The following is a 27209-nucleotide window of genomic DNA, read 5'->3' on the forward strand; positions in this document are numbered from 1 at the left end:
GGGGGGGGGTGTTTTTTATTTTTGTTTTGGAGCAAGAGAGAGAGAGGGAAAGAAGTGGGCGCCAAAGCCAAGGACCTGCGAAGTGAGGCAGAAAGAAAGAAAGAGCAACTGCGGCGAGGAGACGACGACGACGACGGGAGAAGACACACACACAGCCCCACACACACACACAACAAACTATAGTCTGTCGTTTGTATTCACACACACCCACCCACCCCTGGTCGTCGTCTCCCTCCCGCTTGCTGACCGAGGTCCTCCTTTTGCAGGACCCGTCCTCCGTCCCATATTTTTCTTCTTAACCTCCCTCCAGGAGGGACTCCAGCCCCAGCCTCCTCCCTTTGGCGCCTTCTGGCCAAGCAGCCGCCTCAACTTCTCTCGCTGGGAGTGGGCTGTGTTTCGGGGGTTTTCAGAAGCTTGTCCGGCTTCTTTCCTTCTCTCCTTCCCCAGTTTCCCTTTCTTTCTCTGAGTAGTATTTGGAAGCTTTTCTTGGGGCCACGTCCTCCCTCTCTGTCTGTCGGTCTGTTTACCCTCTCTCTCTTCCCTAAAGGTCCTCCATTTTGGGGGGAGGACAGCCTGGCTTCCCTGCCTCCCTCCCTCCCTCCCTCCCTCCCCAGTTTCCCTTCCTTTCTCTGACTAATCTTTGAGAGCTTTTCTTTGGCCCGTCCCCATCTCTTCCCCCCGAAAGCGCCTCTTGGCTCCCCATCCTCCCCCTAAAGGTCTCTGTCTCCCGGGCCTGCCTTCCTTCCCGGCGGGGCTTCCCTTCGGGGTACAGCATGAAGAGCAGCAGCGGCGGCGACGGCGGCGGCGATGGCAAGGCGCGCTAAGACGGCGGTGCGGACGCTGGAAGACCTGACGCTGGACTCGGGCTATGGTGGGGCGCCCGACTCGCTCCGCTCCTCCAACGTGTCGCTCTGCTGCTCCGACTCCCCGCTCCAGGCTTCGGCGGCAGGAGCCCCCCTCTCGGCTGGCGGCGGCGGCGGCGCCCCCTCGTATGGCCGAGGAGGAGCAGGGGCCCCCGGCTGGCCGCCTCTCGCCGCCTCCTCCTGCTCCATGCATAGCCGCCACAACAGCTTCGACACGGTCAACACGGTCCTGGTGGAGGAGGAGGAGGAGGAGGCCGAGGGGCTGGAGTGCGGGGCCGCCGGGCAGCGCTGCGCCAGGCTCCTGCCGGACCTGGAGGACGAGGTGCCCTGGAGCCTGGAGGAAGTGGAGGCCTTGCTCCGGAGGCCCAGGAAGGGGCTGCTGGCGGTGGGGCCCTTCGGCACCTCCAGCTCCAGCTCCAGCTCCAACAGCGGCGCCGGGGGCCTCCCCCCTCCTCCTGCTCTCCCCGCGGCTGCTGCCGGCCTGCCCTCCCGGGAGGCCCTGAACCGCCTCTCCTGCCTGCTGAGCCGGGCCCTAGTCCGCCTGGCCCGCGAAGCCCAGCGCCTGAGCCTCCGCTTCGCCAAGTGCACCAAGGCCGAGGTGCAGAGCGCCATGGAGATCGTGCTGGGCTGGCGCCTGGCCTCCAGCTCCACCGCCGCCGCCCTGGCCGCCCTCTCCCTCTACAACATGAGTAGCACCGGCGGGGACCGCTTCAGCCGGGGCAAGTCCGCCCGCTGCGGCCTCACCTTCTCGGTGGGCAAGTTCTACCGCTGGATGGTGGACAGCCGCGTGGCCCTCCGCATCCACGAACACGCCGCCATCTACCTGGCCGCCTGCCTGGAGAACCTCTTCCGAGAGGTCTACGCCAGGGTCCTCGCCTCGGGCCCCCAGCACCACCAGCAGCAGCCCCTTCCTCACCCTCCTCCTCCTCCTGCCCACCTCCTCCACCACCATCAGCAGCAGCACCAGAACAACCCCCAGCCCCACCTCCCCCCACCGCCTCCACCGCCTCCTGCTCAACTCCACCATCACCACCACCACCATCATCCCAGGGGCCCAGGGGTCAATGCTGCCTCGGCCGTGGCCGCTGCTGCTGTGGCGGCGGCCACGGCTTCTCTGCCTCCGGCTGCAGCATCAGCAGCATCCGCCTCCTCTGCGTCGGGTGTCGTTGCTGCTTCTTCTTCTGCTGTTGCTGCTCCAGACAACAAGGACCGGGAGAGTCACCTCGCCCTCAGCAGCAATGCCGCCTCTACTGCCACTGCTCCTACTCCTACCACTCACGAAGCCCCCAAGTTTACGCTGGAGGCCCTGGAGCAGACGGTCAGCAACGACTCGGAGCTGTGGGGGCTTCTGCAGCCTTACCAGCACCTCATCTGCGGGAAGAACGCCAGCGGTGAGTCAGGCGAGGAGCGCGGGGCCAGGGCTCTGCCCACCTGTTGGTGGTGGTGGTGGTGTTGTTGTAGTAGTAGTAGTGCCAGGGGAGGAGGAGGAGGAGGAGAGGGATGCTGCAGGCTACAAACCCCGTCGCATGGAGCTAATAGGAGACTTAAAGCAGTCCCCAACTGGCGAAGGGTCGGTGCAGCCTGGAAGGGTTCTTACGAGGGAGGTGCAAATGGAAAGACTTGCCCATAGAGAAACACTGGAAAATACTTGGCAACAGGAGAATTCTCGCTCATACAGAATCATTAGCGAATACCTGACCATAGGGAAACATTAGAGCAGGGGTAGGCAACCTTTTTGAGCCGGGGGCCGGGTTGCTGTCCCTGAGACAACTGGTACTTGCCTATAGAGATACATTGAGGAATACTTGCCCATAGGGAAAGGTTGCAGAATACTTGCCTATAGAAAAAAAATTGGATTCTACTCACTCACAGGAAAACATTGGAGAGTACCAGCCCATAGGGATACATGGAGAAATACTTACCTATAGGGATATATAGGGGAATATTTGCCCATAAGCATGGGGGAATATTTACCTGTAGGGTTACATAGGGGAATACTTGCACATAGAGGAATATTTACTCATAGGGAAACATAGGATAATACTTGCCCATAGGGAAAGATAGGGGAATATTTGCCCACAGGGCAAGTATTCTCCTATATTTCTTTATGGGCAAGTAGTCTCTAATGTTTGCCTGTAGGCAAGTATGGTTTCTCTATGTGCAGATACTGTCATTTGTTTTAGAATGGCCCATTTTAATGACTTTTTCTGAAGACCAAGGAGAACTGGAGGCTCAGCCACTATGGTAGTTGTTGGTTTCCATGGTCAGTGTGGCAACAAATCCACTATGGGCTTTAGGTCCAAAACAAACTGATTGCAGAAATAATCCAGTTTGACTGTCCTGGCTCAATGCTAGGGAATTCTGGGTACTGTAGTTTTTGTGAGACCTTTAGACTTCTCTATCAGAGAGCTCTGGTGCCACAACCAGGATTCCCAAGCACTGAGCCAGGGCAGTTAAAGTGGTCTCAAACTGGATTATTTCTGCAGTGTGTTTTGGACCTTAGTCTGAAGTCTGAAGGAGCTATCCAAGGTGCTAACCCCTGTCTTCAAAATAGGTTCTTTGCCTAAAACAGATCCTTTAAGTTTGGACTAGAACCCAGAGTGGATTTTCCATCCCACTGACATGGAAGCCACCACTGTTCAACAAGGATGGTTGCAAAAGAGCTGCCTTGGGTTAGTGGGCATGCTGGCTTCCCTAGAATCCTAGGGTTGGAAGAGACCTCCAGGGTCAGGAGACCCAACCCTGTGCCATACAGGAAGACACTATTAAAGCACACACACACACACACACACACACACACACACCCTGGAGAGGCTTGGGTGCTCTCTACCATGCAGGAGGACACACACACACACACACACACACATACAGAAAGGGGTGTGCATGTGTGGCCATGCAGTGTGGGATGGTAGGGAAGAACACGGCAGCATTTCACGCTGGAGCAGGGTGTACAAGTTTTAGCGGCCAGTCCTGTGCATACTTGTGTGGGAGTGAGTCCCTCCCCAAAGGGTCCCCTTGTCCTGTGGCAGCAAAAGTAAACAGAGAGCCACTGGACACACGTTTGAGACTGTCAGATTGATTTTGGCAGGTATGATGGAAAATGTAGCCTTCTAAATGTCTTTGAACTACAAATCCTACCATCCTTAGTTAGCATGACAATGCTGTGTGGGATGGGGCTGGTAGGAACTGCAGTCTAGTCACATAGGAAACACAGTTGACCCACCACTGGATTATGGCATAGGTCTTCCCCTTTTGCAGCCTCCAGATATTCTGGATGGCAGTTCCCAGCATCCCTGTGGCAGTGCCTCTGGGGAGCACAAGTTTCTTAGATTAGATGTACCTGAAGTAAAATACCATAATAATTGTTTACATTACACAGAAATACTGCACTGTTGGCTTGTTTTTACTTGAGAGTCAACTCCATTGAAGCCACTGGGACTGACATCCATGCAAGGGTTGTTACAGGCTTTACATTCAGGCTAATGCTCAATCAGCAGCAGGTTTCCTTGATTTCTCCTTACCTGTAACAAGGGAATGGCCAACTAGACTCCCAAGGTTGCCCAATGCCCACTAGTAGCATTTATGGTGGTAGGAAGTTGTGTAGTCAGGACTTCCACTCTGGTTGCCTCCATTGTGGTGCTAGGAAATGTTGGCATTTGTATTAATATTTGGTAGGGATGTTGTGGTGTGCTTAATGTTGGAGCCATGCCGAACTGTTGGATAGTACTAGTCCCAGTGTTGGAGAGGTCTGTACTGCATGCATTATGTTGCCTAGAGCTAAGAGGTGGATGTAGTGCTCAAACATCTCTTGCCCAGATCTGCAGAAGACTATAGCATGTGACTGCAGTCATGTCTGTTTTGAATGTGGTTATTTTTTTATGTTGCTTCCATGATAAAACACTAAATACCTGGTGGTAAATTATAGTGCTTATTAAGACCCATATATACAAGTATCCTACAGTGGTTCTCTCTTGCCACAGCAGTCAGACACTGAGAAATATTGTACCCTTGCTTTGTTATAGATGACTGTATTGCATGCCAAATGTCATGCATGGTAATGGAGAAAGTTTTCCCTGTGGAACTAATATGCAATAGAGCTGTACTCCTCTTGTAACCTGTACAAACTATGAGGGATTCTTAAATATTGATTGTCTTCCTCCAAGGAGCAAAAGGGTGGTAAGCATAGCTCGCTTCAATTTTATTCACACAAGAACCTTGTAGAGTAGGTTACTGAATTAGCTTCATGTCTGAGTGAGAATCTGAACCTGTATCATCCAAGTTGTAGTTCAATAATCTAACTGCAATACCATACTGGCTGCATCTAGGTTCATTTCGCCTCCAAAAGGTGACTTAAATTCTCCTGACATGATGCCGCTATCCTTTTTGTTCGCATTTTGAAAGACTCTATTTTAAAATTCCCTAATCTGCAAATGATTGGGGAACAGAATGTGAACAAAAAGGTTAGATACCAGATCCTGTCTGATCTTGGAAGCTAAGCAGGGTCATCCCTGGCCATTACTTGAATGGGAGACCATCAACAAATACCAGGTGCAATGTGCAATATTTCTGAGGAAGGAACTGGCAGAACCACCTCTGAGTTCTCCTTGCCTAAGAAAGCCCTATGAAATCCACGGGGTCACCATAAGTTGACAGGAGACTTGAAGGTGGTACACACACACAGACGCACACACACACACTGCAAGTCTGACTGTGCAGCCTCTGAGGTTTCTTCAGAGCTTTAGTATGTTACATGAAAAACTATTGAGGGACCTGATCGCCTCAGTTGCACCACTTCTTGTGAGACATTGGATGTTTCACAACCATGCCACAGCCAAATAGAAACAGCAAGAGTTGCAAAATACAAACAGGTGGCTGGTTTTGTACAATACAAACAAGAAGCTTAGGTGGAATGAAGTTGCCAGCCCTCAGCTTTTCAGTCTTATAAATACGTTGAAAACAACATTAGCTATCACAGATGGCTCTTTATCCCAATTACTCTACTTGGTCCACACAGTCTTTTTTGTAAATGAGGTAACTGCAGAGATACTTCAGTCTTCCTCTATCCACCATTTTTTCTTAGTAGAACATTAGACTCTGGAGGTGATTGTTTTGAGGGATCCCTTCTTTAGATGCTCATGCATATTACTTCCTATGCTTCAAAATAATGTAAGCAAGCCCTGCTGTGTTTGGGGACACTTTGGCTCATAATGCAGAGTGGGGTTCTTTCCCCATGAATTCTTGCCCTGAGAGCATCCTGTTTTTCCCTACTGTAATTCTTGCACCACCAGCTGGTTTAATAGAGAATATTCCTTGGCTTATCAATCAATATGGAAAGCTCTGTGATTACAGCAAGGGGATGCAGGACCAGTAACACAGTTCAGGTAAAGCACATCTCTTGACAAGAGATGTGGAAAACATATGATGCTTGACATACAAATGTAGCCATCAGTTGATTCCTCTGCATGTTCAGAACTGCATTACATGTAATACTACAAGTGCAAGAGGGATTAAGGGTGTCCACTAGCAACCTACAGGGCAAACCCTCTCTAAAGGCAAATACAGCTTGCTTGCTTCCTCCCCCCCTTTGTTTTTTTTCATTCTCTTTAATGGCACAACATTTTCTATGGTCACAATCAGATCATAGAAGCATTACTTATTTGGACTACAACTCCCAGAATCCCCTAGCCAAAATGGGAAGCTGAAGCTCTGAGCAGGACTCTGTAACTGCTATCATGTTTGGGCTAGAAGCACTTGTTCCTAATAAGCCTAAATCCTGCTCCTTTTGCAATTCAGCTTCCTGAGTTATCCTCACTTGGAGACTGCAAAGTAGAGGTGTTTATTTTTGTTGTCAGCTGGAGAGATCATTGTTTTCAAATTGACCTCGCAATAGATCCCACTGTAGCCTCCCAGTAAATCCCATGTCTGAATTTTATTAGGTTTATACAGTCTGAATGTAATTCAAAGAAACTGAGCATTTGTGACTGACATCCTCTTCTTTGAAGATTTTCCCCCCACTCTTTCTCATGTATTAGCTCCTTTTCTCACTAATCAGTAGATATCTGTATGTAAGGCACTTAGCCATAGGGTAGCCGTATGTTTTAATCAAACAGATCAAGGAATGCAATGGGAGGGGGAAAGAAGGAAGACATAGAGATTTGTTTTCATATGCCTCTTCTAAAATCCATGAAAATTTAATAAAGACTTGTGGCCATGGGGTTGGAGAGGTTTTGGCATACTTTTTTTTTGTAGGTGTGTGTGGAGATAAAGGCCAAACAATCCTATATGGTTCTGTTCCTCCCTCAGAACTGCAGCTTCAATAGATTAGGAGGGAGGAAAAGAGTTTGTGGAGGACACTGGGGAGACAGAGACAGATGGAGGGACATCTCCCAGCATTATTTACAATAACATCTGCAGTGAACTTCACAGAGGGGTATTTGGCTGAGTAGCTCTGTTATGTCTCTTTTCCTCCCTCAGTGTATATTTTTGTAGAGGCTTTTCATATGTTTCGGCAGCATATCATATATACACATACTTCAAAAGCTTTCATTTTTCCACAGGAAATGGTAGAAGTGTAACTGAAGCTGTTTCACTCTCTCTGTATATGTGTGAGTGAGAAAGAAGAACTAAAACTTTGTTTTATATGCAGTGGTTTGGCCAGCCAGACCCTGGATAGTGGGAGCTGTGAAAGGCAGCCTTTTGCTGGGTAGACTTCATTCATGTCACTGCTTGTTTACTGATAGCTTGAGGCAGGAGGCGCAACAAGAATGATGCATCAGCTTCCCTGGGATAGCATTTATATATATATATTATGAGGTGTCTTAATAAAAGTGCAGTGCCAACAAATCCAGAGATCTTCAGCAAGGGAGATCCATTATAGTCTTTAGATATCCCTACAGTACCAGTTGCACATGTACACATACGCATAAAGCAAGCCTGCAGTATGTTTTTAAAATGTTCTTTTGGACCTGACTCTGTTTGTGTTATATATATCTCACTTTTTCTGAGAGATACACATTTTGTTATTAGCTTGGAGATGAAACCAAAACTCAAATAAGTGAGGCACAAAATGCTGGAATCAAGGAAACTGAGTGGAATCAGCTGCCCAGAATCTGTTAGCCTAGAGGACCTCATATTACCTGTTATTTTAAGATACCTCGGTAGGACACAAAAGGATATCAGGAAGGAAAGCAGAACCATGACCCAGATTGCATACTGCAAATTCCATTTGTTTTCCTTACTGTCCTTTGTTCCATTATATTTGGATATGTTTTGGTGATGATTTGCGTGCGGGTTTTTTTGTATTGTCTGTAAGCTAAGTAACAAAACCAATTGCTCACATTTATCCTTTGTAACCTTTGCCTCTCCCACTTCTTCTGTTGTCTCTCCCACTTTGAAATGTAAGGAAAGCTCTTTGAAGCTTGGATACTCTTTGATTCTATTCTTCTTGGCAAAAGCACCTTTCAGTATTCCTTGCCAAAGAAAGTCTTATGAAATCCATGGGGTCACCATAATTAGACAGGCAGCTTGAAGGCACATATACAGTACACACATTCTTCTTGAAGGCAGCGTTGTGCCATGGGCACTGAAATAAGCAATGTGTATACAAATTTGTACCCATCCTAAAATTTTGTCATGCTTTCATGTAACCAAGGCAAACAGAACATGAGGCCACCCATCCATTCTCACTGGCTGCTGCCAAGTTCTACACAAAGTGCTTCTCAGGTAATCTGAGGACTGGGAAGCTTTCTTCTTTTTATTATGACAGGCACCTGCACAATATTTGCACATATTTGGGACAAGTGCTTTTTTGTTTTCTGGAAGTTCATCAGAGACGAAGTCAATGGCTCAGGGAGCAAAGACCACCACTTGGAGTAAGACTGTCCTATAGGAGAAGTGAGCAAACTATAGTATAGGATGCAGCTGGGGTGGGGTGGGGATGAGAGAGAGAGATTTTTCATGTAAGACTTCAGGGCATGGATGAAAATCTTATGGCCCTTTGGAGGGTTCAGTATGATCCTTCAGACCCCGTGACCTCGCAAAGGCCTTGACACCCTTAGTTTTTGTTTGAAAAGTTTTTCAGCCAGGATCTTCCAGTAGTAATGAGATGTAATTTTTTTTAAAAAAAAAAACTCTTCTCAAATCAGTTTGATGCTGTTTTGGGGGTTCACTTCTGAAGAGGTGATTAGAACTAATGCAGAACACTTCTGATCACCTAACATCTTGGCTGTGATAATATGACTGGCCTTCCCAAGCTCTGGAAGAGCCCAAAAAGTGGGCAGTGTGGTCCTTTCCACTCCAGAGTATACCCACCCCAGGTTTTGAATGACCTTCTCCAACCTGGCATTCTTCAAGTATGTTGAACTATGAGTCCCATATTCCCTCAGCCAGGATAGAAGTTATAGTTCAACCCATCTGGAAGAATTCAGATTGGGGAGGGCTGCTCTGAGACCATAGAATTGTCGAGCTGGAAGAGACCACAAGGGACATCAAGCCCAAACCCCTGCCATGCAGTAATACACAATCACCCCAATAGATGGCCATTCAGCCTTTGTTTGAAAACCTCCAAAGAAGGATGCTCCACCATACCCTTATTGTCAGGAAGTTCATCTTAATGTTGAGGTGGAACCTCTTTTCTTGTACCTTGAATCCATTGCTCTGGGTTCTAGTCTCTGGAACAGCAGCAAAATTATGAGAAGATATATTTGTATCTCATACATTTAGTATTTGTGAATGATTGCCATTCATTCTTATGGTGGAAGTGAAAATACAGTGAATAGGGACAATGTTGTGGTGGGGTAATCACCAAAATAGTTGCTGTGATGGATGGGAGGTTTGCACAGAAAGGATTAGAATTCATCTTTTCATTCCTATCTTGTTGTATTCATTGTTTTGCCTTTCACCTTGTATAGATCAGATACAGGCCACAATTTGTATTAAAACAAAATCCAGTTAACTGATAAACAGTTAAATAAATAGCCATATTAAAATATTAATTTAAAGCAATTGTAAGAAGGCAGTTAAATAATAATAATAACAATAATAATAATAATAATAATAATAATAATAATAATAATAATAATATGCCACCCTTCTCCCAGGGCTGGGACTCAGGGCAGCTTACAACATTAAAAAATAATGCAATTAAAAACATACAAAAATATTACATTAAAACAGAATTAAATCATTACAGTAATTAAAACAAATTACGTGCTAAAATATCAAATACTTTAAGAAGATAAAATGTTTAAAATACATTGAAACAATATAGCATCCTAGGCTATTCTTTAAAAGCTTTCTGTTTTGAACGTCTGTCTGAAGAGGAAGGTTTTCACCTGTCTGCAAAGGCCATCAAGGAAGGGGCCATTCTGGTCTCCCTGGGCAGGGAGTTCCAGAGTCTAGAGGCAGCCATGGAAAAGGCCCTCTCTCATGTCCCCACCAACTGTGCTACTGATGGTGGTGAGACAGAGAGAAGGACTTCCTCTGAGGATATCAGAGGCCAGGCCTACTTATATAGGGAGATAAAATTGCCAAATAGCCTGAACCTGAGCCATATAGGACTTTATAGGTCACCACCAGCACTTTGAATTGTTAAAACATAATATGGTTATGATACAAATATATATTTTAACCCCAGTTAATGTCAGGGATGATGGGAGTTGTAGCTCTTCTCCTCTGGCTCAAACTCACTACCTTGTTATGCACCGCGCTGACCAGTTTTGGCCAGTGGTTAAAGCTTTGCTCAAAAGCAGCAGAGTTACAGAGAATAGGCTGAAGACCCCGACAAACTCTCCAAGCCTTCTCACTCTTGCTTCCACAGAAGTCTTCACCCTTCTTCAGGATTCAGCTGGTTCTTGTAGCTTCACCCAAGACACCAGACAACTCAGTAGTCTTAAATAAAAGATCTACTTTATTCTACTATATACAGCTCCACAACTATCCAACACAACTCCAATACAACAATACAACTCCTCACTACTATCCACTACTACTACCCACAAAATACATTGGGATTCATAGTCATTATTATAGTCATTGCAAGATACCACCCACTGTTGTCTGTTTCCACCCAGTGGGCGTATACACCATTCTCATTGGTTCTCTTGGTTCATCCCACAATTAATGATTTCATCATCTCAGCCTTGACCACTTAACAATTCTCAGGTGTGTTCAATTATCCACTTGCTTTTCTGTCCTTGGCATCTAGGACTTGTTAATTCCATTACCTATTACACCTGTGTGGATCCTAATTGGCTTCTGCTGAGTCATCCTGACTCTCACATACATGTTTTATTTCATTCACTGTATATCCTATGTTGCTTTTTCCTTAACAGTTAAAAGACTTTATGCAAGAGATAATTAATTTTGAGAGGCCTGGGTAAACAGAAAGGTGCGTGAGAAGAGAGAAACCAACTTGGGAAACTCCCATGAGAAGGAATTCCACAGTTTGGGAATAGCCACCAAGAAAGCTCTGTCCTGTGTCCTCACCAGACATGCCTGTTACAGTGACAGGACTGAGAGAAGACCTGCCCCTGAGAATCTTAAAACTTGGGCAGCAGGCTCATAATGGAGATAAGGTCATTCAGATAGTCTGGCCATATAGGGTTAATAGGTCATAAACGATAAACCTACCAAATGTGAGGGGCCTTGAGCTAATTTGGAATAATGCATGCAATCAAGAATAGTAGTTCACCTCCTACTAAGGTGAGTAGGAATTAAGCAGTCTTCTAAATATTATATTGCCGCTCCCAGCATTTTTGACTATTGACTGTGCTATGTCTTATGGGAGTTGCAGTCCAACATGTGGAGGCCACACAATTCTCACCCTGCTGTAAAGTCATGATCATGACTTCCACTGATTATAATGAGCCAGGATTGCCCTCCATATTTTTATTGCAGCCTTTCTCAGCTGGATGCTCTCCAGATTTTTTGAACTACTGCTTCCATATTTTCTGATCATTAGTCATACTGGCTAGGGCTGCTTGGAGCTGTAAACCCAAATATTTAGAGGGGCAAATGTTTGCAGGATGGGGAACATTGCCTTGTTGTAACTTAATTGTTATTTTGGGATATTTTATTTATTGTCAAGAGTGCACTGGATGTTTTTTTAGCACACAGAGCTGACCAAAGTCAACTTACAACTGTGTACACTGATGATCACAAAATAATGTTCATAGCTGTCATTTTAATTTTTATTTATTTAACTGATATCTTGCCTTCCTCCTAATACCTCCTAAATAAATGATCACATTAAAATATCAGTACTTTAAAACAGTATAAAATTATTTCAAAACACAAAGATGGTGATACTACAAATAAAGTTACAGTACTGACATTTCATTAAAACACATTACTGCTTAGACAATTAGTCAGCGACATACCTGTTCAAAAAAAATATTTACCTGCTGTTGAAGGGGAAACAGGGAGGGGCTCAGCCTAGTCTCCCATGAGAGGAAATTCCCCAGCTTGGGAGCAGCTGCCAAGAAGCCCCTTTTCTATGTCCTTACTAAATGTATTTGTGAGAATGGTGGGATTGAAAGAAACCTCTCCCTTGAGGATGAATGGAATAAATAATGGAAATAAAAAAAAGCCAAGGCTGACATACTGAAATACAATGGCCACAACTCTATTACTTTATATACATATGTATAAGTCTAGAAATTTTAGTCAAGGAATTGACCCAAAAAACCTGGGTCAACTTATCCATGGGTCAGTGTAAGTACTGTACTTTAACCCTTGTAAAAAAGGAAGCATCCCCTGGTGAAAAGCAAAAGTATAATCTGTCCAGAAAGCACTGACTCTCTCTATTATCTCATGTAACCAGCCTTTAGTGGGAGCACAAACTGTTATGCCTGCTGAAAGTTTGTTAAGTTCTTTGGTATCACTTTCCTTTGCTTCACGTCACTAAATTTTATCCTCGACTTATAATGGGTCATATCAAAATCCATAATTTTGGCCCCAAAATGTCCCTTTGAGTTATACATTAAGTCGACATATGGTCGAGTATATACGGTAGTTCTTTAAATACGCCTGCAACAAGCCCCCAGTTTCATAACTGAATAACATTACACAGGCATATATTCTTAAAGGATGGTAACTCTTGGCAAGCTCTGACCTCTTCATTAGACCATGAGAGGCCACCCCCTCAGGCTGCACATATGATGTGGCAGAGACTGCACCAGCTCTTTCCTGGCTATTCCCTTCCACTGGAGGACAGAATGGTCTTCCAAGCACTCTGTTTGGTCTGCACCTCCTAAGCTATCTTGCTTCCTCCAGGTGGGTGGAGGATGCTGACCTAATGCAAGTGTTGATGTAAGATTTTGTAGCCAGTCTGGTCGGTTTCTGTGAGCAGATCAGTAGAGGAGGCCATCATGTTCTTTGATTAAGGCATCCAAGGCAAGCTCTACCAAGGCTCTGGGGTGGAAACAGGGAACAATAAAGTCATTGCCCTGTTTCATCATTAGTGTATACCGTACACTATGTTGAAAGAACATTGTGTCAACATCCCACATAAACATCCCATTCAGTTTCCTCTGTACGTATCATGGCATTTCTCCAACCTTCTCCCCTGGGAAGTTGGTCAGAGGAAAACTTCATTACTTCATATTTGTCTCAGGACTTTCATCAGTCTTTACTAACCCTTTTTTACAAGTACTATTCTTAAATTTATGGTCATATGACAATAATCAAATCATCACACCCAATCTCTTACTAAACAGTACAAAGTGCGGACAGGGAGACATCTGTTCTGAAGGCAACTCAGGTTATGTGTTGTGAAGGTATTCCTGTTTGTCTTGGAAATGGCTTTGTCACAGCTTTACCTAACCTACTGCCTTCTAGAGAAGTTGGATTACAACACTCATCAGCCCAGCCAACATGGCTAATGGAGGACATTAGAGCAATGAAACCTACATATACTGAATGTATTGTATTTGTCTATATGCCTGACTGCATATAGACATATAGGGCAGGCATTTTTTCCCCATTGGGTGCTGCCAAATGGTTTTTAAAAAGACTCAAAAGAAAGGGGGGGGGGGAAATAAAAGAATGCACTGGAGATGGAGTTGGAGATGCTCCTGAAAGCTGGTTGCTGGGTGGGGAGGAAAGGGGAGAGAGTGACAGTGGGGATTTCAGCTTACAGGTGATTTTACTTACAGGTGATATTATTTGGCTAGTCATGTCACACCAGCAAAAAGATAGAAGAGGACAAGTTTTGGTAAAGCAGTAGCAAGAATGGAAGGTAGATGAGGCTTAATTGATCCTGGTAAGAGATTCCAAACAGACAAGCAATTGTGCACTTATACAATTGTACTTTCAGTTTTATTGGGGGATGTCAGATGTTGTTGTCTTCAGTTTGTGGTCCTTCCATGTTTTCCCACTGATGCTTCCACTTTTCCCCTCTTACCATTAAAAAAGCTGTTAAGAAAAAAAAGATAGAATAGCTGCACAATGCCCTTTGATTATTTGCACTAAGAGACTTCTGTCTGGAATAGCCTAGCATTTGTGTTGTTCAGTACAACCGTTTTGTCATTTCTCCAATTAACAGAGTGTAGTTTAATGTAGATTTTTCTCAGACCCATTAAAATTAATACAACTTGAATTGGTAATAACCACTCTGCGTATGATGGAGTTTGGGTCCCACCATTTTCTGGTGAAGGGTCTGGAAACCATGCCTTATGAGGAAAGACTGGGTATGTTTAGCCTGAAGAAGAGATGGTTAAGGGGTGAAAGGGTATCACATTGAGGATGGAACAAGCTTGTTTTTTTGCTGCTTCAGAGACTAGAACACAGAACAATGGATGCAAGCTACAGGAAAAGAGATTCCATTTCAACATTAGGAGGAATGTTTTGACAGTAAGAGCTGTTTGACCATGAACACACTCCCTTCAGAGTGTGGCAGAGTCTGCTTCCTTGGCAGTCTTTAAACAAAGCCTGGATGGCCATCTGTTGGGAATGCTTTGATTGTGATTTCCTGCATGGCAGAATGGGGTTGGACTGGATAGCCCTTGTGGTCTCTTCCAACTCTATGATTTTTTTGCAAGTTTTAGAGTAGTGCTTCAAACATTACTTTTAAAAAGTAGTTGGATGTATTTGGCAAACTAGGAACTGTACATTATAATTCCTAGGGCCCCGATAATCCCAGTAGTGAGTTATCACTATACTTCAAATGATTAAAGTATCTTTTTTAATTTCCCATTTCACAAAAGTAACTAAAATAATTTATTTTGAGTTACTTTTTAAAACAAACTTAAATGATATCAGCCCTTGACCACTGTGTTCTCCTATTCACCTCTTCAGTGCCTCAACACCCACAACAGAACACATGGCAGCAGCATGAGATGCAATACAAACAAACTGGAACATGCAATATTTCTCCTTTTAATGAAGCCACACCCCTATAACTGTAGAAATCACTTACAGTTGCCCTGCAAAGGAAGTGATGTGTCATCTTCTAATGTAGTGAACTTAATCTCTAACATCTTCAGGAGAGGCCCTTCTCTCTGTCCCAATACCTTCTTGGGCTGTAGAAGTAATCTGGCTTGACACCACTTTTAACTGCCATGGCTCAATGCTATCCTCTGGTGCCACAAGCTAAAATTCTCAGAATTTCATAGCATTAAACCACGGTAATCAAACCAGATAATTTCTACAGTGTGAATGCAGCCTTAGTTTCATTTGGTGGGAACAGAGGAATGGCCATTCTTGATGGCTATTCCAAGACCTTGGAGCTCCCTCCCTAGGGATGCCAGGATGGCTTCCATCTTGCTCTCCTTCCATTGGCATGTAAAAACTATGCTGTTGGGCTTCTAGAAATTGACTACAATGGGCTTTTAATTGTGTCATGTGCTTCTTTTGTTGCTGTTTTTCATATTGCCTTTTAATGAATTTAAAATGGTTTTTACCTTATAGATCATTTAATTTTTTAAAAAATGCACACACATTTATTACTGATATTTTTGTTTGGCTTTCAATTTGTATCACATTTGATCGTATTTAGCCCTCTGTTAGTCTCGTTGTTGAGGAAAAGAATGTATGATAATATTAACGATGCCTATCACTGGGGGGAAAATTCATTACTTATACATTTGGCTCTTCACATTAATGGGTTTTGCATCCACAAATTCAAACAACCATGGTTCTAAAATATTTACACATAAAAAGTCCCAAAAGCTAACTGTGATTTTGCTGTTTTATGTGTATATAATGAAATGCGAGCATCCATGGATTTTGATATCCACAGGGGGTCCTGAAACCAAATACCAGCTGATACTGTGGCTAGTTTAGTGGTAAGTAAATTCAGGCCCTGGGACAAAATTCAGCCTTCCTCAAACAGATCCTTTGAGCTTCCTGAAATGGCCATCCCTCCTTCTGCTTGACACCAGTTTTTGTGGTTTTCCATACTTAAATGTCTCTTCCCTCTCACTTTCACGCTGAATATGGAATATGTTTCCTAAAGGTTAGTTACTGGCAGTAAAAACTTTTAAGCTAAAATAAGCTGGGATTTTTTTTATTGCATCCTTTTGCCCCACCCAGCACTGGAATGCACCCCCAAGATCTTTTCTGGAATTCAGTGTTGCCCTTAGGCTGAAAGAAGTTCCCCACCCTTGCACTACTTATTTGTAACTACTTATTTTCAAGCTGTTTTAGACACACTGAACATATTAATGGTTAGGTTACAGCTCATTTAGGGTGATTTCATGTTATGTTCCTTGGAAGAAATCTGGACCAAACTTGCTTCTGCTGTATCTGCTGATGTAAGTGACAGAAGTGCCTTTGTCCTGAGTGAAGAATTTGAGATTTATTTGTCTTCTGTATAAAGCTGAAGGAATGGAAATGGTTGATTTGCCATGGGTTTTATTCTAGCTTCTTCTTCCTGGTGCACCCACAGCTTTGTTGATATACAAATCCTTATTTTGCCTACAAGTTTTGTTCAGACTACTAGGTGGTTTGATACACTCTCTATATTTGGGCCAGAGAATGACATGGAAACATGTTGGCATTCTCTAAGTGCTGCCCTCCAAATATGTTGCATTATAGTTCCAGTCATCCCCAGTCAGCAAGTGTCTTATGCTGATGAGTAGTTAAAGCTAACCTAGGGGTCATTCAGATGTTTTTTTTTAGTGTGATGATTTGAATAAGCCAACTCATGCATTATGTGTTTGCTATTCACACTATTTTTTCATCAGAAATGCCTCTCGTCGCATCTCTCCATGTTCTAAAGGGACCATCCCTCCCCAACAAGGGTGCTAGAGACCCCTGGGAGAAACTGTCCCTAGCCATGTGTCTTGAGGCATCAGTAGGGCAGCAATGTCTCCCACTGCTGACATGCTAAGTTTATGAAAAAAAATCAGAAAAAGGGATTCTGATTATCTCAGGTTAAGGGGGGGGGGTTGGCAGCCCCCCTGAATAGGATGCATTTGGGATGCTTGTGGACAACAAAGATTCAACCCGCATTGATCCTGGATTATTTTTCCTCTCTGAATAAGGCCTCAGTGTCAGGGACACATGGATTTCAAAACCTTTGAAAGAAAGATTGGAGTTACAATCAAAACAAACAAAGATTATTCTGTTTGATTGTTTCAACAATTTTGTAGGTGTGTGAAAACTAGGGCAAGTCTAGAGAATAAGGTCACTCTCATTATTTACTGTATATGTATAAGATTACAGCTATCTTTGAGAATCGTGGAGCTAAATGTTCACTTTAAGGCTGTGTGCTTACTGGATATATATTTGCTTAGGAGCCAGTACAATTCAGGGCAGTGCAAAGGGGTCTCACCATCTGATACAGCTATTTGCTGCTCCTGACACCCACAGCCCCTCTTGTCTTTTTTGTGCTCTGTTGTCTCATCAAGGTTGTCTTTTCTCACAGCTGGCTCTCTTCCCCACTCCCTAGTCATAAATGCCTTGTTCTAAGGGGTCATTTTTCACAATGCGGACAGTGTAGCCATGAACACTGTAAGCGAAGCTGTGATTCAAGGGGTTCTTTCTTTGCTATGCTTGACACCCATGACCTCAGGCAGCTACATCATTTTGCCTAATGGGTCCTCCTGGTCCTGTGGAACTCACTGGGACTCATCTCTGAGTAGACATGTATAGGAGTGTGCTGTAAAATACTTTCAAACTGTTCTATTTTAACAGAAGTTTGTAAAGGGGATTCTTAATGAAACCCAGAGTGGAACATTCTAGAAAATTTGTTCCAGTCATTATTATTGTGAGGGAGATTGTTCAAATATTTGGCCTAAATCTAATTTCCTGTAGCTTAAAATTCATTACCTTTCTGCCTTATCCTAACTTATAATGAGCAAGTACAGCAAAATTATCTGCATTCTTTCTTGGTATTTGGATAATATTGCATGTTTTTCTGCCTTTCAGTATTTGAGTTGCACTAGAAATGTTGATTGCTTAATACAAATTCAAAATCTTTTATCATGTTTCCTGCCGTTCTCAGATTTGTCTGCATTTTTTCTTAGGCTGTGGTGTCTGACACTAAACAAATATTAGATTTAACATGTCAAAAGCTGAAAACTACATGCAGCAGTCTCTAAGAGGTTTGTAGAATAAATGAAGGACGTTGCCATTTTGCTGTGTATGTAAATCCCAATTTAAACAGATCTGCCTTTTGCAAGGCTTTGGCATGCTACTCTTAACATAGAAAGAGTTCCTCTTCAAATCTCAGCAGAGTTTGTTGGGGGTCTTTTTTTTTGGCTAGGATTTTCTCTTAACTCTTTCCTATATCAGGAGTTGAAGTGAGTGTGTCCACATGTGTTCTGAAATAGTCCCGTGGTGAGGCGATTATTGAGGTCATTCTTTCAAACTGACCTTGCATTTTAACCAAACTACTCTGTGTTCATAGTGATTATATCCCTTGATGAAAATCTTGTATGTGGTCTGAGTTTGTAGAAGACCAAGAAGGCATTCTAAAGGGATCTCCCCCCCCCCCCAGGGTTTTTTGCCCCCTTTATCACTGATTTATCATAGAGTTTATGATCTGCAAGCCAACAGTTCAAGTGGATATATGGAGAATGAGCTGCAGTGACAGTTGGTTTCTATGTCAGTGAGGTGTTGAAGCTGGTTTAGGTTTTGGTATGACTTAGGTGTGGCATTGTGTTTTGAGGGTTGGACTACAATTTTGGAGACCAAATTTTGATTCCCAGCTTGGTCACGAAACCCACTGAGTGACTTTGGGCAAGTCACATGCTCTCAGCTTCAGGAGAAAGGCAATGGCAAACCTGCTCTGAACAAATCTTGCCAAGAAAATCCCATGATAGGTTCACTTTAGGATTGTGATAATCCGGAAAGATTTAAAGGCACACTGACATGAACAACAACAACCAACTTCCAATGAGCTATCCAAAGTTCTGAAACTATTTTGTGGGCCAGAGCTGACCACCTGGGATTTTTTAAGGCTCAGACTAAAATTTAGAAGCATATTCATCACCCCACTGACCCACTTTTACAGATGGGCAGGATGATGCAAAAATGGTTATTGTATGATCTTATGGTGTAGATTGTAATGAAGCTGTTTATTTGGAAATAATCAGGAACAGAAAAAAGGATGTTGTTGTAATGGATGAGGGAAAACAGACTCAGTTTGAATCCAGAGAAAACGGAAGTGCTCATGATAGGATCTCCAGGCCCGGGGATGGTTATTTCTCCACCTGTCCTGAACGGGATCACGCTTCCCATGAAGGACTCTGTCCGTAGTCTGGGGGTGCTCCTTGATTCGTCGCTCCACCTTACATCTCAGGTGGATGCGACGGTCAGGAGCACCTGTTATCAACTTTGGTTGATACGCCAGCTGCGCCCCTACCTGGGCCAAGGGGACCTAGAAACAGTAGTACTTGCTCTGGTAACCTCTCGATTGAATTTCTGCAATGCGCTCTACATGGAGCAACCCTTGTACCATACTCGGAAGCTGCAATTGGTGCAGAATATGGCAGCAAGATTGGTCACTGATACTTCCAGGACCAGTCATATAACACCGGTCCTCAAAGACCTTCATTGGCTGCCTATTCGCTTCCGGGCGCAATACAAGGTGTTGGTTATTACCTATAAAGCCCTAAATGGCTTGGGCCCAGGGTACTTGGAGGACCGCCTCTCTCCATACAATCTGCCCCGCACACTTAGGTCTGCCGGGAAGCAATTGCTAAGAGTCCCAGAAGCGAGATATTCCAGCACTAATCAGAGGGCCTTTTCCATAGGCTCTGGAATTCGCTTCCCGGTGAGCTTCGTTCGGCCACCTCACTGGACCAATTTAAAAAGGGGTTAAAAACACACCTGTTCCAGCAGGTATACCCCTAATGCCCCCGAAGTACTCCCCTCTCAGCAGCACTCTATTGCTAGCTGGTGTTATTTGTATTGTATTGTGTATTTGTGATTTTATTTTGAGGTTTTACTATGTATAATGTTGTGATGTATTTTAACATGTTGTTACCCGCCTTGATCACTGGAAAGGCGGGCTACAAATAAAAAATTTATTATATTATTATTATTATTATTATGTATTTGATTTCTCAAGTTTTCTTGATTATGTAGCTCTTGCTTTACCTGCTTGTTGATTTCTTTTGGTTGTGTGTGAATTGGCATATACACAGTTACTATGAAGTAAGTTCTACTGATTTCATTTGGACTAATTACTTGAGTGGATGTACACAGAATTGCATGTTGTTGTTTGCCATCAGGTTGATTTTGACTTTTGGCAACCTTAGGAATGAGAGACTTCCAGGATTCTGGGTTATCAAGTGCCCTGTTCTGGTCTTGAAGACTCAAGGCCATGGAGAACTGCATATGTAATGTTTGAATTAATATTGGTATGCTGCCTCATAACATCTTAGGCATAGTACATTCTGGTCCAAAATTGAGATCTTATATTTTGATACTGAATATAATAATCTTATATTTGAATAATGAATAGCTCAGCAACTCTGTCTCTCCTTTCCATCTAAATCCAAGGAAGTGGTTCTGATGTGTGCTATTGATAAGGGACTGGATCATGGTAAACAAACCGAAGCATAATCCAAGGGCAGATGTGTTCCTGGTTAGCTGAAAGACAGATCAGGGAGTAGGAATTCAACCCATGATGGATAGGGTTAATATCCCTCTGAAGTCTCAGCTTCACAGTTTAAGTATACTGCTAGATTTAGCCTTGAACCTGGTTGTGCAGGTTTCTATGAGTAGGATTGGTCTAGTGCACCAGTTGCATTCTTCCCTATCTTATCTGACCATGGTGACACCTGTGTTAGTTACATCCCATTGGGATTACTGCCACGTGATCTGTGAGGGCTACCTTAAAAAAGTGTTGAGATAGTTTAGCTTGCCCAAAGTGTTGGCTGGTCCTACCATTACTCAGAAGGAAGCAAACACATTAGGTAGTAGATGTTAGAATGCAGGAGCTTTCCTGAGCACTCCCCCCAACCTTTCTTAGCTTCCTGACACGGTGCCCCTGATGTGGCAATCCTGACTTGTTGGTGCCCTTACCTGTTCATTGGCCTATCTTATCAAGCCATTGCATCTCTCCAGTCTGAATCATACAGAGCAATATTATAAATTTGTTTATCTTCATTGGCTTGTGCTGTATTCTACAGGTAAAACCTGTAATTTCACAAATGTCTCTCACCTGAGACAAGGACTCATGAATTTACGTGGCACAAAATATTTGGAACCCTAGTGATTTTTACACACAAAGATGAAACACTGCACTCAATATATTTACTATCTGTCTGTTGGGAATTTTAATAAATATATACACAAGTTAGAGTAGGTACATAGAAGGGCAACAAGGATGATAAGAGGCTTGGAGAACAAAACATATGCGGAAAGGTTTAGGGAACTGGGCATGTTCAGCCTGGTGAAGAGACAAGGCTAACATGATTGCACACTTTGAATACTTCAAGGGCTGTCACAGAGAGGAGGGTGCAGGTTTGTTCTACTCAGATAGTAGGACTAATGGTTTTAAGTTACTTAGAAGGATCATCTGTGTTAAATGGCCAGTTCAGCTATTCCTACATGTTTTCAGCAGAGGATTGGTCTTGATGATCTATAGGACATCTCTAAGATTTTATGTGACTTATGCTGCTGCTACTGTATATTGCAACATCTGTCTGAGGTGTCAGGACACAAATGGTGGTGAGATCTTTGTGGACAGCGGCATACTGTATGGCCTTGTTCTTCATTAAGGTTAGAGTGCTGCTGTCATGTATAGTCCTGTTCATAGTCATGATGTAACCTTGTATTGCCAGTCCAGTCAGTTTTTATAGATGGAATTGGGGGGAGGGCAGGATGACATGTTGTATTTTGCCTTATAGAACCAAATGCTTAGGATTGGCCTTGCACTGCTACATATTGTCTCCTGATCCTCCAGATAGCCTTTGGAGAGCAGGTTGGAAGGGAAGAAATTACTTTCCTTCCTTAGCCTGTTTTTGAAGAGGACAGTTTTGTATTGGAAGAGTGTCAGGATATACATGGAACTGTTTGAAGAGTATCAGAATATCCCAAGTAGGTGTCTTCTATTTCAGGAGTGGGAAAAGTCCCACCTTCTAAATCAGGGGTGGGTATAGTGGGGATCATGTACCACATGCAGCCCTGTAACTAACTTTTGTGGCCCCTGAAATCGTCCAATGTCTCCCAAAGTACAATTTTTTTAAAAAATGGTATGATCTTTGGGTAGTTTATGCCTGCAAACCATGCAGAAGCCCCATAACACATGAAGACACACAACATATGTCCATCCTATCCCTACAAGCACCCCACAATCCCATACTGCTTCCAAATACCTTTGTGTCCTCTGCAGTCCTTCTCAAATTGTTAACAGGAGATGACACTATGTCATTTTCTTGTGCCCATTTTGAGAGAGTCTGCAGAAGAAGAAAAAAGTTATTTGGACATGAGGGTGGTGGTGTTTGAAGCCCATGAATGATCTAGAGGAGAAATTGACACTTGGCCCCTATACACACTCCTGCTCTAGCTATTATTGGACTGCAACTTCCCCCGTTCTTCACCATTTGTTGTGTTGATTCATATGTGTGGGAATTGTAGTCTTATATCATCTGAAAGTCTGCACTTGCCCAGCCATGCTTTACTGGAGTAGCTGTCTGGGACAAGTACAGTCTACCTTCAGAAAAAGGAAGGACTGGGAGGCCTTGATGTGATCCATGAACACTCAGTACCTGGAAAGCAGACTCCAGGTTCCCTGCCTGCAAAAAGGTTACCTGCCTGCAGTCTTACCTGCTATGATTAGCATGGGCTCTTGATTAGCATATGCATATTTTATGCAAAACTGTGCTCTCCTTTTGGTGGAGTGACTAGTCTAGCTGCTCAGATCTAAAACATCATATTATCTAGACTCTTAGTGAAAATTAAATTAAAATTCCAGATTTGTAAGCAGCATCTTAATAAATAAGGTACAGTATGATTGGAGCAAAAGCAGAGAGATTAACAGCACTGTAAATACTATACAATCCTACATTGTTGCTTTTTGCATTTCCATACTAAAAGCAGACTAAAATCTCCGATCCCCCCTATGTCATTGTTATACAGGTTTGCATACAAGTCACACAAATAAAGCATGTGTTTGCAAACTTCCAATCTGAAAAATTGAACCTACTTCTTCTCATGTCAAATTCCATTGAGCTAGCCGCTAAGAAAATGTAATAGATTACATGTCTTTTCATCTTGGTAGAGTCAAACTGATTTTTCACAGAGGTAAGGGATTCCTAAGCTGTTCAGACAAAGATCAGTGGAGACAAGTTATTTAAAGAAATCCCTTGCATTGTTCAGAACGCATTGTCATCAACATTGTCCAAGGGATCTAAGGCCCCAGATAGTCCTTCCGTGGCTTTCCTAAAGCAGCCTGCTCCAATTGCACTTGGAGCAGTGAAAAACTATACAGATTACATAAGGCAAAAGAGAAAAAAAGGTTCTGTGATTTTCTTCTGGTGCAAAGAATAACTAGCAAGGATGGGGCTATGCTTAGGTGTATCATTTCAGGAAGAGAACAGGAGAGTGGCTTGTTGAAATTTGGGAGTGAAAAAAGAACTGAAATGGCTTTTTTTTTACCCTAGAATAAGAGAAGGAAAAGCAATTTGACATTGCCCTGGGCCTTCAAACTGTACAGCTTTTTTAGTACTTAGAAGTCTATTGGACAGATAGCAGGAAAAACTCTCTAAGGCTTGGTTTCTGCATAACATAACCAAGACGCATGTGAGCTGCTGTAGACAAGATATAGGAGGCAACTCTGAAACTGCCTAGTAGCTTATTCCCACATACATTATTCCTGACCTTAAAGAAGTTCAACGATAAATACATTTAGTTTGTAAATCTGGAGAGGGGCCATGAATGAGCAAATGCTTTCTATGCAGAAAGCTCCCAGCAGAGCACTTGCTTTGCATGCACAATGTCAGTGGTAGAGCACATGCTCTGCTTGCAGAAGGCCCCTGGTTCAGTCCCTAAGTTGTTATTAGTTGCTCTTAAGTCAGCTCCGACTCATGGTGATCCTGTGGCTTAAGCCCTGCAGAGTCAGGCCCATGGCCTCCCTGACTGAATGCATACAGTCTTCCTCTCTTTCTTCCCTAGCATTATTGTTTTTTCTTACAAGTCATGCCTTCTCATAATCTGCCCAAAATACGACAGCCTCATTTTTCATAATCTTGGCTTCCAGGGCTTTATTTGTTCAAGGACCTATTTGCTTGTCTTTTTGGCTATCCACAGAATCCTCAGCACTCTTCTCCAGCACCATATCTCTTCTTTGATTTTCCCTAAGTCCCTAAGATCTCCAGTTAAAAGCATCCGATGTTCTTCCTGAGAACTTAGAGAACACTTTTATGTTAACACTTAAGATCTAGATCAACCTTACCAAGATGTACTCCAGATGGTTCAAGTACAGCCTGAAAAAGTTACATTTTGGACTACAGTTACTAGAACCCCCAGCTATCATGTTCAATGGTCATGGTGGCTGGAGGATTCTGGGAAATAGAATCAAAAAAGTATTATCTCCAAGCTTTAGTTTTGATTGCTGCTCCATCAGCCAATGCCAATATGGCCAATATTCTGGGATGATCGTATTTTATTTATTTATTTATTTATTTATTTCATTTATGTATTGCCTTTCTCCCAGAAAGGGACCCAAGGTGGCTCACATTTAAAATCATTTAAAAGATTTTACAATAAAAAATTAAAAACAATTAAAATCAACTAACTAAAAACAATATAAAAAGACATAAAATATACAAAATTTAAAAAAAACATATCCAAAGCACACACATATATTTTATTTCATTTCTAAAGCTCTAAATTTGTAACCTTAAACATCTGTAGGGACTATGGTCCTGGAAGATTGAGCTATATACAGTGGGCTCTCTGTTTTCACTGGAGTTAGGGGCACAGGACCCCTGTGAAAGTGGGGGGAAATGCAAATAAAAGAACACTTTTAAAAGAGAAACCCAGAGAGAACACTTATCTAGAATCACTAGGTACTTTGGTGCAAATCTGCAGTCAACATCTAAGAGAAGTTGACTGTAGAATTACACTGGGGAACCTACAAATGTCTAGAGAAGTGTTTTCTCTAGGAATCTTTAGGTCCTCCAGTGTGCCTGGCCTATGTCTTCCAGAGACAAACTGGAAGACTTAGAGATTCCTATGGAAAACATATTAAATAAATCTGTGAATAATCAAAGCTGGAAAAGTCAACGTTGCAAATGTGGAGGGTTAACTCTAGATCTGGTTCCCAACTTTTGATCCTCCATTTGTTTTGGACTTCAGATACCAGAGGCCCCAACCAGCTTGGCCAGTGATCAGAAATTATGGGAGATGAAGTCTCAAACATCTGGAGGATCAGCGGTTGGGAATCACTGCTCAAGATGGACAAATAGCCCATCTTGATGTAAAAAAGTTTTCTAGGTTTCTCAGTATTTCTGGTTCAAACTAATTCATTTTGGAATCTAGGAAACTGGATATAAAGACAGGACATAGCAAGGGAATGTGTGAGTACTGTCCTGAATTGTCTTTCATTAAGTTCTATTTTCAGACAGTAAGTGTGGTAGTTATTACTCATTTCTGCGTACTTTAATTTATTCCTGACTTCTAGCTTTTAAACCTATTAAGCGTGAAAGTTTTTGCCCTTTCAAGAATGTAATGAATGTTGATTGCTAGGTATGCAAATAGGTATCTGAGGTAAATATGGATATTGGATAATAGCAACACAATAACACTGATCCCTCTATAAAGGCAGAGGGGAACTGTACCACTTTCCTAGGCCTCTCTTGGAGGTGGACATTTTAGGAGAGCTCTCTTGGGTGATGCGGTACTTTCCTCAAACACAACCTGCTTCCTTTTCTCCACACTTCATACTCCATTCTGTCTGGGATCATGAGTAGAAAGCAGGTCACAAACCTACAGATAGACGTATGGGATATTGATGCTGTTACAGAAAATTTCAGGCCTAGATAAGACTTTTCCAAAATGTTTGGTAATGAGTTGCACCTCAGTGGATTTGTTTGTTTGATCCTCTGTTTGAAGAGCCTTCTTAATTTTGACAAAATCATCATAAAATATGCAGGAGCATGCAGCTTCATTATCAATCAAGTGCACATTCCACATTGCAGTCAAAACACGAGCAGAACAATTCGAAAGAGGTGGGCTCTTATTATTGTAGCTGTTATTTTCTTCCTCCAATTTCTTCCTTTGCCTTTCTTAACAGATGTAAATTGCACAGCTGAAGTATGCCCTTTCAACACATTTCATTTTGAACTTGAAAACTAAATTCTGAGTGCAGAACAGATGTGCATAAACAACACTAGCCTTAATTCAATCAGTGTGAAATAGTTGTGTTAGGGAGGCAGCAGACAGGTCATCATTTTAATTATTCCAATCTTACCTTAGGTTATTTCTTAAAACATTAGAGCTTTGAAAAATTACCCTTTCATACTACAAATCTAGATTACAGTGACCTTCAGGAGCCTGCAGAACTACAAGTGTTGCACTGGCAACTACAGCAGTCTGTGGAAACAAAATTCAATACCTAAGCACAAAATATATGGTATTATTTACAAAGGCTGTGTGCATCTAGAACAGTTGTTGAGGAGCTAACGTTTTAGTTGCCACTCACCTGAAGCTCATTTCACAAAGATGTCCCTTGTACTGGAAAAGTTGAAATGGCACCTCCCTAGTCTGTTATAGCTTAGTTTGGTGTTCTCTGTATGTTTTAGTCTACATCTGCAATCGCTTTTGGCCACTGGCTGTAATGATTCAGGGTTATGGGAGTTGTAGTTTAAAACATATAGAGAGCTTTTTTGCCAGTGAAGAACATAGTCCAAAACATATGGAGATCTTCAAATTGCCACTGAGGAATGTAGG

General features: G+C 42.9%; 1 protein-coding gene across 2 annotated transcripts in view; it reads left to right on the forward strand.

Moving 5' to 3' along the window:
- Positions 1-564: 564 nt before the first annotated feature.
- The window catches only part of BTBD11 (BTB domain containing 11), a 279566-nt gene continuing 252921 nt past the window's right edge, over positions 565-27209 (forward strand). For both annotated transcript variants that reach the window (XM_042470071.1, XM_042470073.1), the window contains exon 1: positions 565-2254. In XM_042470071.1, the coding sequence (XP_042326005.1) occupies positions 808-2254 (1447 nt within the window). In that variant the 5' untranslated portion in view covers positions 565-807. The remainder of the gene's footprint in view (positions 2255-27209) is intronic.

This window comes from Sceloporus undulatus, chromosome 5, assembly GCF_019175285.1.
Source record: "Sceloporus undulatus isolate JIND9_A2432 ecotype Alabama chromosome 5, SceUnd_v1.1, whole genome shotgun sequence".
In the NCBI taxonomy this organism is placed as follows: Eukaryota; Metazoa; Chordata; class Lepidosauria; order Squamata; family Phrynosomatidae; genus Sceloporus; species Sceloporus undulatus.